Source organism: Lepeophtheirus salmonis, chromosome 4 (assembly GCF_016086655.4).
Source record: "Lepeophtheirus salmonis chromosome 4, UVic_Lsal_1.4, whole genome shotgun sequence".
NCBI classification, from domain to species: Eukaryota; Metazoa; Arthropoda; class Copepoda; order Siphonostomatoida; family Caligidae; genus Lepeophtheirus; species Lepeophtheirus salmonis.
The window spans coordinates 11,577,203-11,590,226 of record NC_052134.2 but is presented as its reverse complement, the minus strand read 5'-3'; the positions used below and the strand labels follow the sequence as shown (position 1 = coordinate 11,590,226).

The following is a 13,024-nucleotide window of genomic DNA, read 5'->3' as shown; positions in this document are numbered from 1 at the left end:
CAGATCAAATCATTTTTCTCAAATTTCAAATTTTCAAAAATATTGGAACTTAAATAACTACATATTTAATGGTACCTGGTAATATTGAAAGGAAATGCCAACTGCTTTAAATGGTAAAATACTATTTACTGATGTTTTAAAAAATTTAATTTTTTTTAATTAATTATATAATTCTTAAAAAAGTGTAGGACAGAAAAAAATGGAAAGCTAGACCCCAAAAATGAAAACTTTTTTTTTAAACTATGTATATACAAAATAAAATATCTACGAATTTTAAAATTATATAACATAATGTAAAATAACTTATATTAAAACCATAATTTGTCCATAATACATAGTCAACTTTGAGTCATTTATGCAAGATAAATGTTTTTCTTTGTGAAGTAAAATGATTACTCAATTGAATAATTTAGAGAGCGATTGAGGCTCATAGAGTTCATATTAAAAATAAATATGATATAACATGAAATAATATGAAATAACAAAAAATTAGTAACATTGCATTAGTTCAGAATCTGGATGAGGTCAAAAGTTGTTTAATTGTCCAATTACTGTATATGTAATATGAAAATATATTGGGAATATTATTTTTGTTTTAAACATTGGTTAATATGTTATTTTGTAAGGGTAGCTTATCAAAAGGTTTACAAGCCAAGAAAAAAAAGTTAAATTGCTGCTGTCACTTTATTTCTTAACCGATTTTGATCATGTATAACAAAAATAAAATTTATTAAATAAACTTGAAATTCAATGGATATAATGGAACGCTCACTTGATCAAACGTTCACAAAGTACCGTAAACGTAAAACTGCTTTTTTACCGTCCCACTGGGTAAAGTCTGGAATGATCTCCTTATCCCATCTCTCAAGGACCTTCATTGGTCTCGCCACATAAAATTGTTTTAATGAGGCCAAAACCAATTAGCTTGAAGGCCAAGAACTCTGTAGGCCATTCATCCCATTCTCATTATCAAGAAAATTGATAGTTCTTTGCTGGTGTAACAGGGTGCCTCTTTTTCTGCAAGATCCAAGATCGATCTTTTATGATACTGAAGATCCAGGGGGAGACTTTGATGGCAGAATATTGATGTATACCTTGGCGTTGACCTTCAGTCCCTTCTTGAGTATGAAGGGGAGAATAACGTGAACTTCAATGCTAACCGCACCAAGAACATACTGTGGTTACATGGCCTTCATGAACCTAAGTACATTATAAGGACATTTTGTCAAGCATTCATTGTTCTTCGAGTTAAGCTTTTAGCGATGGTAGAATTTTTCTCTTCTGAGAAGAATCGGACAAAATCCTTTATGGAAAGCTTCATTTAAAGCTTGGCCATAGTCTAAGTTTCGGTGACTCTTTTCATCCAGTTTGACGGGGTTACAAGCTGTCCCTTGCAACGTGCATAGCTGGGGTATCGTAGGTCTTCATTGTTAACACAATGGGCAGCAAAACATGAAGTATGATAAAAATATGAGCAATCGCATTCATCGATTGGCCGGGATTTTTCTGAATTTTTTGTTTATTTTTCTCAACAAAGAAGGACTCTTTGACCGTTTTTACATCACGATCATATTTTGTTTCTGATTAAAGAAGACGGTGGTATGTCGTTTAAGGAAGCATAATATGCCATTTATATGGTAGAGTAACATTCGTATCGTACTTTCTCTTCATTCGTGTGTTTTTGTAGATTAAAATCGGTTTTTAGAGGGATGGGATGATACTTGAGAATATTGAGAATGTATCAAAGAACTTCCCTTTCTTTATAAAATATAATAATACTTTTTATTACAATCAATTCGATTATAAATCAAGGGTACTTAAATACAAATCCACAGGAACTGACTTTTTATTTGAGGCAAACTAATGAACATTCGGGCACTCAATATATTTTTCTTTAATTAAAAAGGTCAGTAATGGAATGTGTGTATGTAAATAAAAAGTAGACGTCGTTAAGGAAAAGTTTTTAACCTCAAAAAAATATCTAAATAAAGAGGCTATAAAAGAAAAATATTTTACAAAACGTTATTAAATTAAAAAGTTTTCAAATGTAGGACAAAATCTTTGTCCTAAATTTATATTGAATTACTTATTTGTATTTTGGTTAAATTGAAGTTCTCCAACTATAAAAATATTATTTTTATGTTATGCCTATGACTTGAACAGCCACTCATAATTTTATTTTTAAGTATAGAATATTATGAACATTATATTTTGGATATTGAGACTCAACATGACAGTATCTAAATGTCTAAAAAAGACAAATTCACTTTAATAAAAGAACAGTTTTGAAATTTTATTGTATTGTTTTCTTTTTTTAAACCAAAGTCTTGCTTTATATTCATAACAAACTACGTCACATCAAAAATAATCACTATATTTTGTTGTCAGCTGTCGACTCCCTTGTCCCACTTGATATGTCATGGCTATTTCATAACTATTACTTTTGATAAATAAACGAAGTAATAAGTTATATTATACAAAACTTTTGCTCCATTTCCAGAAGGAGAGCAATGCAGTTTCTTGTTGATCCCTCGTCCTATATAAATATATATAGATATTGGCCATCTTATTATGAACATCATATAGAATTACAAATATATACCTTCGATTTAAAACAAATCGTACTGTTTTTGATAGTAAAATCATCTTCATCAAGAACAACAAGTAAATAGAATCAGGATTTTAATTTTATTACTATTATACGAGTACTTTATAAAATCATAATTATTTTTTACAATATCATACTTCTGTGGTAAATATGGCTTCCAGTCTTTGTCTTGAATCATTTACATACCTTGACGACGTAGTCATTGGATATATCCGCCCACTCCTTCTCAACGGAGGTCTTCACAGAATCAAAATTACAGGGGGGAACTATGCAAGCCTTGCATTCTACGAAGCTCCATATTCTATAGTCAATTGTAGAGTTTCGGGCTTTACACAGACAAAAGAGGCTGGAACGATCGAAGATCTTCCTTAATAAATTAAAGAAACCCAATTGGAAAGTCCTCATTTTCTCGGTAGAAAAACTTTTCACAGTTAACCCAGTCAGCAACTGCTGCAGCCTTCGGTACCTCGCCAAGGTTCCAAAGACGCCCCTCTGAGTTAAAATTCACTGAGGGTTCGAAACACCCAGCCTATGCCATGATGCTCGGTGTCATTGGTTCAGACAGTACGGTGTTTCCACCATTGTAGATGAAAGAGACCTTGAAGGCCAATTAATATAAAATTATCATAGCCAAAAAGGTGTTTCCCGCCCTTATTGCAACCTATGGCATTGGAAATTGGGTTGGGACACAGGCCAGAGCACCGTGTCACACATCAAAGGTCACCCAAAGTATTTGAAAACAAATTCGGGGCGAATTGATTTTGTTCCAAGGAGATGTTGCCGCCCAACTCTTCCAACCTGAGCCCAAGTAACTACTACGTGTGGTGCACCGCTAAGAAAAAAGACCAACACCTACTACCACAGCAGTGTGGTTGTGATGAAGCCAAGGAGGAGGTGAAATGGCCCAACATTACGGCAGACACTATCAGAAAAGTTGCGTGTAAGTTTCGATCCCACCTGGAGCTATGTATTTTGGCAGTAGGTGGAATTTTTGAAAAATAATAGAAGTTAAAATAACCTTCATCTCCTTATTAATAATTATTTTTTTACCATTAATATTAAGCCTAGATTTATCTTTCTTTCTAATAAAGTAAAAACTGTACAAGGACTTATGACACATCAAAGTATGTTAAGCAAGTCGGATACATGACTCCTTTTTGTCTCCTGTTCACTCATTCGGTGGCAATTAAACTAAGTGGAAAAATATGCTCTTGCACCCGGTACATCGTAGAATTTAAGACTGTGAATAAGTATGGATAATGTTGTTTATCGTTCTGTTTGTTTTTTGCACGCCCTTTTTTTTGGAAAATTGGTAGTCTGGAGAAGGAATTTTTATTTCCTTAGCGGTGGTCATTATTATTTATTCTGGATTAGTGAACTTCATTTCCAACTACATTCAATATTATTCCAAAACTGTTTGAACATTCGAGTGTGCTCATAAAAGACGAAAAGTAATATTGAGGATTTACTGTGAGGTTGTAATTGTAAGTCATTGTTGGACTAAAAGTAGAATTACGGATCGATATTGATGTAATTCTTGCAGATGACCTTTTTATTACCTTCTTCTTCTCCTCCCTTGTCATAGCTGATTGTAGCTGATCTAATAAAATATAATGACATCTAAGCTCCTCTCTTCCAAAACATTCTTTCCATTTTCAGGGTTACCATGTCTATTTTTTGCTTCTTTTGGTGTGTCATTTCTCAAATACACACGATTTTTATCCCTACATTGTATGTATGTACATTAGAAAGACCCTTTTTAATTTTATTTTCTCCCTTATCTTTAGAGGTTTATAATACTTAAAAAAACGAAGCGTTTGTTTAGTTAGTAATCTGAACAAAAATTTTGATAATTCTCTGGCCATTATTTTTTTATTTTTGAAGATAGAAAGGGAAAGAGTAAGTATGAGTAGATTACATATTTTTATACATATAAGTAGTTATGTCAATCGTTAATATTTTTTAACTGGCCTATTTTGTTTGGTATTGGTAATCTAATTTTCATTTCTTTAGCTGTTGTCATAATTCGGCATTTAAATCCTGAGTTATATGCTTCATTTTATTTTGTATTCAGTTATTTTCAAAACCTGATAGAACATCCGTTGTGCTCATTATGAACGGAGAGTAACCTTGAGGATTTGAGGCAGAGTTTTAATTGTAAGTCCTTGTTCAACTCAAAGTAGAATGGACTATTTACATCTGAGTAATTCTTGCTAATGTCCTTCTTTATTCGTTTCTCTCATTACTCCCTCGTCACAGCTGATCGAATGAAATATCATGACAACTAAGTTACAATCCTTCAAAACATTTTTTAAATTATCAGAATTACCATGTTAATGTTAGGGGATCGTTTTTTAACACGCCCAAAGTACACAAAATTTTCAGCACTAAGTATAGAGGACTCCAACAGGAAGGATGTAGGTCATTTTCCTTGAAACAAGCATTCTTCAATTTTTCCGTTTCTTTTATTTTTACATATCAGTAGGTCATATTTTGTACAACTCTACTGATCTTAGTACTATGAATCTACATCTATAATATATTTTATGCATCACTGGGTACGTATGTAGATACGGTAGAGTAGCACACACAATAGTACAAAAGAGAGAGAAATCATTTCATTATTTATAGAATGAGACTTGGAATAAAAATGCACCGTAGGGCGGTTTGTGTTTCAACTTTTTTTTTATATCTCAATTACAGCTTATATTGAAAAGTTGTAATATGATTTGAAAATTACATATATATAATTGCATTGTCTTTTTAGGTCATCTTTAGCTCGCATATGTCGATACAAGTTCGAAAAAAAGCAATAAGTCTTTACTTGGTCCATTTAGATACTGAAAATAAATTTTGAGTTAATTTCAATAACATATTTTTGATTGACAACTTTCTAACCTTTAAAAAATATTTAAAGTTTTTTTTTCTAAAATTGTTGGATAGAGCGAAAAAAGAAGGAAAAAGTTTGGACAATTTGATGATCCGCGTTTACTTCGCCTCATTCTTTTTATATTTTCAAATAGGAAAGATCAAAATTTATTAATTTTTAAAGTTTTACTTAATAAAAAAAAAGTAACCATTAATATTTTTTAAAGGTTGGAATATTGTCCTTCATATTTATATAATTCAAAATAATGATGAATGTGTCATTTTAGTATATATTGAACAAATACAGAACTTTTATTTCCTATCAAATTTTGAACTAATTATGCTACCTAAAATTAACATCGCAAAACAATGACATTTTGATTAGGTTATTTTCCTACCGATTGACAACTTTTCCGATCTAGAAATAATCAAAATTCGAAAAAAAGTTGAAAAACAAACTCCCCTAATCACAGTGCTCACAGTCGCTTTTTGATGGCTCCTATATTTTCTTTATGACTACTACATACATAGCATAAAATGTTGGTATTTCTAAAATTAAATTTTTCCACTTCTGTTAAAGATATTCATGATGATGGCCTTCTATTAGATTATAATTTATGATAAACTTAATGAATAAACATTCAGAGACATAACATTTTCATGGACTAAACATATAAATTTTAAGAATGAATTTATGAACACTTTTTCTTTGTCAAAAAGTTTTTATAATATTTTATGAATATTTAAACTACTAGTGATTATATAAACAGATGTATGTTTGAGACACGCCAAATATGTAAGCTTTTTAAAATAATAGGATTTTGTCAAACATTTATTTGACAAAAAAACCTTAATATTTTTTGTTTTTTTTTCATCATATATATATGAAGATGTCTGATTGATTTGGTAAGTTGTGAAAAGGGGTCTAAAAATATTTTTATGTATTAGATCATGCCTATAATAACCAATAATGACAGGGCCGAAGCAATATTTTTCACACTTTTCAAAAAATTTACGAAACAATAATTAAAATCTTTAGGAATTTATTAATTCAAAAAATTGTAAAATTTTTTGAAAGGTGTGGCTTCTGGCTTCAAATTCTACTCAAAGTAGGCAACGTCAGCGGCGATGATCTTCTCCAGCCTGGACGTGAACATGCTGCAGGCGTGTTTGACCTGGTGCATGGGCAACTTGCTGAAAATCACGATGATGAACTGCTTTAACTCTGTCTCTGTGTTGCACAAGGCGTGATTCGTGTCCCGTTCAACTACGCCCCACAGGTAAAAGTTACAGAAATTGCAGTCGGGGCTGTTGGGAGGTAAGATGTTGGGGCTGGTGTAGTCCTCGAAGTTCTCGGACAGCCACATCTGGGACTCGTAGGCTAAAAAAACAAAAAATGACAAATGGTTCGGATGGTCTTCAATGTGTTCCTCAGCATGCAGGTACCTTTCATTACATCACAGTCCTTAAAAATGGGGGAATCAACATAAATTTGGTTATTCTCTTCCACTGGTTTGACGTGCTAAATTCGTTGGATTCCATTGTTGTCAACACCACATGCTCTTAACTAGAACCCAATATTTTGGAAAAATGTTACAGTAATTTACTGCTACCTAACGGACAATATGTGCAATAATATCAAGTGTCAAAAATATCGCGGCCACCCTGTATTTCGATTTCCACAAAATGAAAAAAAAAGCTTGTTCATGATAAACACTTTTCTCGTCGTTTTTCATATACAAGTACAGCACACAAGGATTTCCCCAGTTTGTTGAAGTCTGACACGCTTCCTGACATTGGTTTAGATATAGGTGACCATCAGTTGTTCCTGAAAGAGCATCTTGTTTTTGTCCCCTAGGGGTAAAAAATTAACACCATTGAGTTCGTGGTTTCAATTTTCGAGTAAAGTCTTCATCCAAGTGCTAATTCCTTATTCAAGTTAGAAATGAACATATATTACTTTTAATAGGAAGTTACTCACTCTCACTCGTATAATATGATTGAAAAGTTGCATGAGACTAATTTTAGCAGTTTTTTGAGGGACAAAATTTAGTTTTTATCCAGTAGGAATTTGACTACGATGGATTTTTAGACACTGCTTTATTTTAGAAGACAATGTCTGCAGGAGGCCCTATTTTAATTTGGATACACTGAAAGTCAATTCAAATTAGAGAATTAAGAAACATTTCCATGTTCCCTTGTCTACTGTGATGCCTTGCATAACATACTCCCTAGCTGTACTTTCTGCAAAAGAGGATATTATATATTTATTATATAATTGATATGATATTCTGTAGTATTCATGTAAAACTTTAGATTTGTAATTATAAAAATAAAATAATAATTTAATTCTTTGTTTTACAGTATTTAGGGTTTACCCTGAACGTATGTTTTTACTGTTCTGTAGACGAAGAGGTTGTGGCGTAAGAACCAAAGGGTCCCAAGGACTATTGTCCTCCCCACTTTAGCAGATGTCTTATATTTATCACAATAACAAAATCATATATAATTTTTTTTTTCAATGTCTTACTTTGGGAAAAAAAACCTATCAATTTGTCATCCCTTTCAAAAATAAAAAAGAAGGTTATTCGTTCAAATTTAGTCTTTAATAAGCTTCTTGAATCATAGAAAAACAATTAACTGTAAAGTTTGATATTTAAAAACAAAGTCATCTTATCAAAGTAATCAATAGAGTCCAATGTCTCCTAGCAAAAAAAAAAATTTATAAAAATAAAGAAGGCTTCCCTGATGATGTCATTATTACAAAAAACCTCGAATTCCATTTACAAATACAAAACGCCGCTAGTGTTAGGAGTTCTCAACAGTAAGTAGATGGTTTTTTATTTGAGTATTATAGAATTTTAAAGATATTTTTTCACCTATTCTTTACAAAGGATATGAGGAAAATAATAATCCATATTAATAAAGCCAATTATTTTTTGTCTGAATGTTTGCTTGTGCCTAATTTTTTAGTATTAAAAAAATGTATCAACAAGTAGGAGAGTCGGCATAAGGTAGCCCTAAAAGGCCCCCTCCCTTAAAAATTAAGGAATTTTTGCTTTAGACTAGAAAATTTAATATTTTAATTAAAATATATATATATATATTTATAAATTTTGTGTGTATTAAAAAAATTGAAAAAATTCAATTCTTAAAATGTATTTTTTAAAAATTAATATTTGAAATTTGTATTCAAAAAATTTAATTTTTTGGATTTTTTTCAAATAAATTCCCAAAAACATCCCCTCCCTCCCCAAAAAAATATATATATTTACATCATTCTGTTGACAACCCAGACGAGGGTGTTCAGCTAAAGCTACAGAGCGTCAAAAAGCAGGGGATGTATACGAGTATATGAATAATGTTGTAAAAATGAGTCAAATCTCTTGGGCGTGTAGATAAACTCCTACTTTATATAACTTAACACTGCATAAAGTTGTATAAATTATGACTTTATAATTCCTTTTTAACAAACAAGTGTGTACAGAAAAAGCTATTTTTATAATAAAAAAGTGACTTAAGTTGAGATTTAGCTACAAACGTGTTTACGCTCAGCTTCTCATATCAAAAAAGAAAAAGAATCATCTATTTTTGGAAATCCTAAGCATTTTTGAGGGTCTAATTTTTGTTGTTGTTGTTGTTGGCAAACTGGAGAGTTTTTTGTCTTAAAGCTGTTATTAATTATCAATTATTAGTATTATTATATATTATGACATCTAATTATAATGAGTAATCAAGAGTATTAGTGTGCTCCTTAAAAACAGAATTTGACACAAATTATTGTGTAGTAAGTTTTATTTTAGTTATCTCGCTAACACAAAAATACCTTGTAAATTTTGTTGTCAGCTGTCAATTCCATCGTCTTACATCATACATCATAGCTTTTCATAATTTATTATTTTTGAGAAATAAAGGAATTAATAAGTTATAGTATTTATGATCCGCTTCCAAAAAAACAGGAATAGCATTTCTTTTTGATGCCTCGTTGTATAAATAATGTATGTGAGTGCGTGTGTGTTTGTAGTTGATGTACCCCACACTTATAAAAAACAATGATACCATCACATTTATTTAAAAAATGGAGACAAATACAGACTTTGGACATAGTATAAAACTTATTTAGAATTTTAAGTTACTTTCGTTAAGCTTTGCTTAAATCTAATCAGACCAGATTCCTTTTCTACGGAGAGAAGTTTGATTTTTTGCTAATAACTTGATTTGTTCATAAAACAAGATCCATTTCCCGTGTCTCAAAGTTTTTTAACCCATTAATGCCGAGAATGATCTACAACAAATTTGAGTTAATTGTCATTTTGTTTGTCTCATAGTAGTAATAAGCCACATTTAAAACAATAAAATTTCAAAATTTACTTATAACTGAAGAAATACTCCCCGGGCACATATGTTCCCACTCGGTAATAAGATAACAAATATTGAATTTATTACATAATATTGAATTTCAACTAGAAAAATATCCTTTTTATTATATTATAAATGAACATAAGATGATACTGGAGCATTTACTCCTTTGTGTGATAAGGTTCCATGCATTCTGGGTGCAAAGGAACTTTGCACTTTTTACATATATGAGGTGTGCGGTCTTTACATTCTTTGCATCTACTTCTAGCATGCTCTCCTCTTGCAGTCCAGTGGCCTTCATTGCTGAGTCGAGCACTTTCTGCTGCACTTCCTAATGGATATTTTGGGCCTGGACGCTTCTTTGCAACCCCGTATGTTTTCAACACTGCAATAACTAAATTTCTAGTAAAATTCAGAAGGCTGAGATTAGGCTTATTTCGTCTGCTGAAACGCCAAGCATTGACGACTTGTGCATTGACACTCCATGCAAACAAAGGACACCACCATTTTTTTGATCTTATCCTTATTCTGTAGGCTGCTACTTGTTGATCGAAAAGGTCAACACCTCCCATGTATTTATTGTAGATACAAATAGAATTTGGAATATCTATATAAATATATTTCTTCTGCTTCCTGTCCCACCATTTCACTTCCTGCATTGGCTGTGCTCTCATCTTGTTCGAAGCTACACTTACAACTTTGTTATCTTTCCATTTAACTAATGAGACACAATCTGTATATGCCTCTTCCATGGATCCACGAGCTTTTTTGTTAATATGTGGCCTTGACAAGACTGGAGCTCCACCCAACCGGTCTTCACGAAGAGTTGTAGTGCAAGCAATTTTCATTCGTGCGAGTTCTTTCAGCATAAGAACAGTTCCAAAATAATTGTCACAGATTACATGCTGTTCTTCTTTTAGTCCAGTCTTATTTACCATTTCTAATACAACATTTGGATCGTGGCCAAATCGATGATCAGGTATGTTTGTACATGATCCACAATAAGGCTCAACATGCAGCAAAGTGCCGTCAGAAGCACATGCAGCCCAAAGCTTGAAGCCAAATCTAACAGGTTTCCCTCTAATATATTGTTTATCCCCATGCCTTCCATAATATGGCACCATTATTTCATCTACGCTCATAAATTTTCCTTGAAATTTACCATTCTTCATGACCTGATTCATGTGTGTGAATATTGGTCTTACTTTGTGAAATCTATCATTTTGCATTTGCATGTTATCAGAAAAATGAAGACATCGCATTATTCGATCAAACGTGTCTCTTCTCATAGAATTGCTCACCAAAGGGCTTATTATATCTTCTTTGGATGACCAATAAAATCGTCGATTTGGTAATTTATTGTAACCAGAGAGAACTAGTATCGCAAAAAATACTCGTAAATTATCCTTAGTCATAACATCAGATGATAGTGACTTCTGATGAGCATAAATCTTACTTTTATCACAAATAAATTGTAACCATTCCTCTGTCCAGAAGCAACCAATACATTCCAAAGCACATTCAGATAAAATTATATCTTCACCACTTTCTTCTGTAAAATCACATTCAATGTTTTAAATTTTTTGGAATTTTTATGCCAAATAATTTTCTCTTTGCAAGGTTTCTTTGTCGCTGGAGTTTCAGGTGTGTCTGACTCGATTTCATTTGGTACGACTTTAGAAAGTAAAATTCTTCTTGGTAAATGATCGGGATTACATGTCACCTGATTTTCGGATGAATCAGAGTCACAGTATGTGTCCGCTGCTGCTTCTTCAATGGGCGGTTCAATTGTTAAAACTTGAGCACACTCAGTTTCACTGTCAGAATATTCTTCATCAAGCAAAGATTGTATTTCTTCCAAAGACAATCTGAAAAAAATTTACTACATTAAGAGTCACTGACTACTATTGACATCTATTATTAGTGATATATATTGCTCAAAACAATACATTTGTACAACATCTATAACGAGTTCACAAGAATAGTAACTATGATGCAAGACCAAACATATGTAATAGCATGCCGCGTTATATCAACGCCGAATGGGACCATTTGTTCCCACCCTTATATTATACCCTGATAAATAATGAAATATATGAAAAATATGAAATAAAATTGTCCAAAAATATGGAACAGTTCTTCATGCATGAAAGTATGTGAAAAGATTTTATATATATTACGGTTTGTTTAGTGAAAACATACCCTTTAGTTCCGTAGGATTGCGACATATTTATCCACACCTCACTTTGCTTATTTTATCTAACTACTACTCGTAATCTATTGACTATATAATATTCTTGTACTTTGTATCAAACATATACAAAACTTGTATGTAACTTGCTAATCTGTTATAACATTGAAATATTTTTTGGTTGTGTAGTAATAACAGTTTTTCTGCAGTGGGAACATATGTTCACAGTCGGCATTAATCGGTTAAGGTATGGATCATTGCTTTGAAAATGCACAAAAAAATTTCAAATTCGAACAAAAAATTATCCTACTAACAGAACGTATATTAAATACGAATAAAAAAAAGGGATTTAGGAAGAAGATGAACGAGTTAATCTTAGTATATATCTTCAATATGGTAGAAGAAGGAACATGACAATGGTAATGACAACAAATAAATCACAGGGTCAAACATTTGAAAAAATTGCTTTATATTTACTAAAATCAGAATTTTCGCATAGTCAATTATATGGTGCATTTTCAAGAGTGTCAAAAAGCGGGCGCAGATTTGATTATCTTTGCATCAAATGTACAGAATCAACAAAAAGTTTAAATATGTATTAATTGATTCTTTAGACCAGTCATCATGAAATACAATTTCAAATTCCCTTAATGGTTATATCAAGGCAACTCTCATAAAGTTAACAACTGTCTTTCTCTTATAAATTGAGAGTTGAATATAAATAAACTGAAACCAACAAATTATTCTGAATCCTTCCCTAATTTTGAAATCTACGTTATAATTAATATTGGAAGAATTGTGATTGTCTAACTTGATTACCTTTTTGTTAATAATTTTTCAAAGCTGGAATACAGCGGTAAAAATTCAACTAACAAATATATAACTAAAAGGAAGTGATATTCCCTCTATTATCATCTAAGGCAAAAATTCACAAGGCAATAACGTAGCATGACAAAACAGTACAAGGCAAAAACGTCCCAAACAAAGAGTGCTACAAG

General features: G+C 31.7%; 1 protein-coding gene across 1 annotated transcript; it reads right to left on the bottom strand.

Moving 5' to 3' along the window:
- Positions 1–9,996: 9,996 nt before the first annotated feature.
- Positions 9,997–12,063, bottom strand: LOC121116261 (piggyBac transposable element-derived protein 3-like). The gene is made up of 3 exons (XM_040710504.1): positions 12,038–12,063; positions 11,453–11,703; positions 9,997–11,210 (listed from the first exon to the last, which is right to left on the bottom strand). Exons 1-3 carry the CDS (start codon positions 12,061–12,063, stop codon positions 9,997–9,999), a joined length of 1,491 nt encoding a protein of 496 aa, XP_040566438.1.
- Positions 12,064–13,024: the final 961 nt, after the last annotated feature.

Excerpts from the sequence above, each read along its gene's own strand:
- LOC121116261 (XM_040710504.1), bottom strand. The coding sequence starts at position 12,063 with ATGTCGCAATCCTACGGAACTAAAGG. Across the intron at positions 11,704-12,037 it reads CAATCCTACGGAACTAAAGG|ATTGTCTTTGGAAGAAATAC; the intron begins GTATGTTTTCAC and ends AATTTTTTTCAG. Across the intron at positions 11,211-11,452 it reads TCCAGCGACAAAGAAACCTT|TTCTCTCTGGTTACAATAAA; the intron begins GCAAAGAGAAAA and ends TTGCGATACTAG.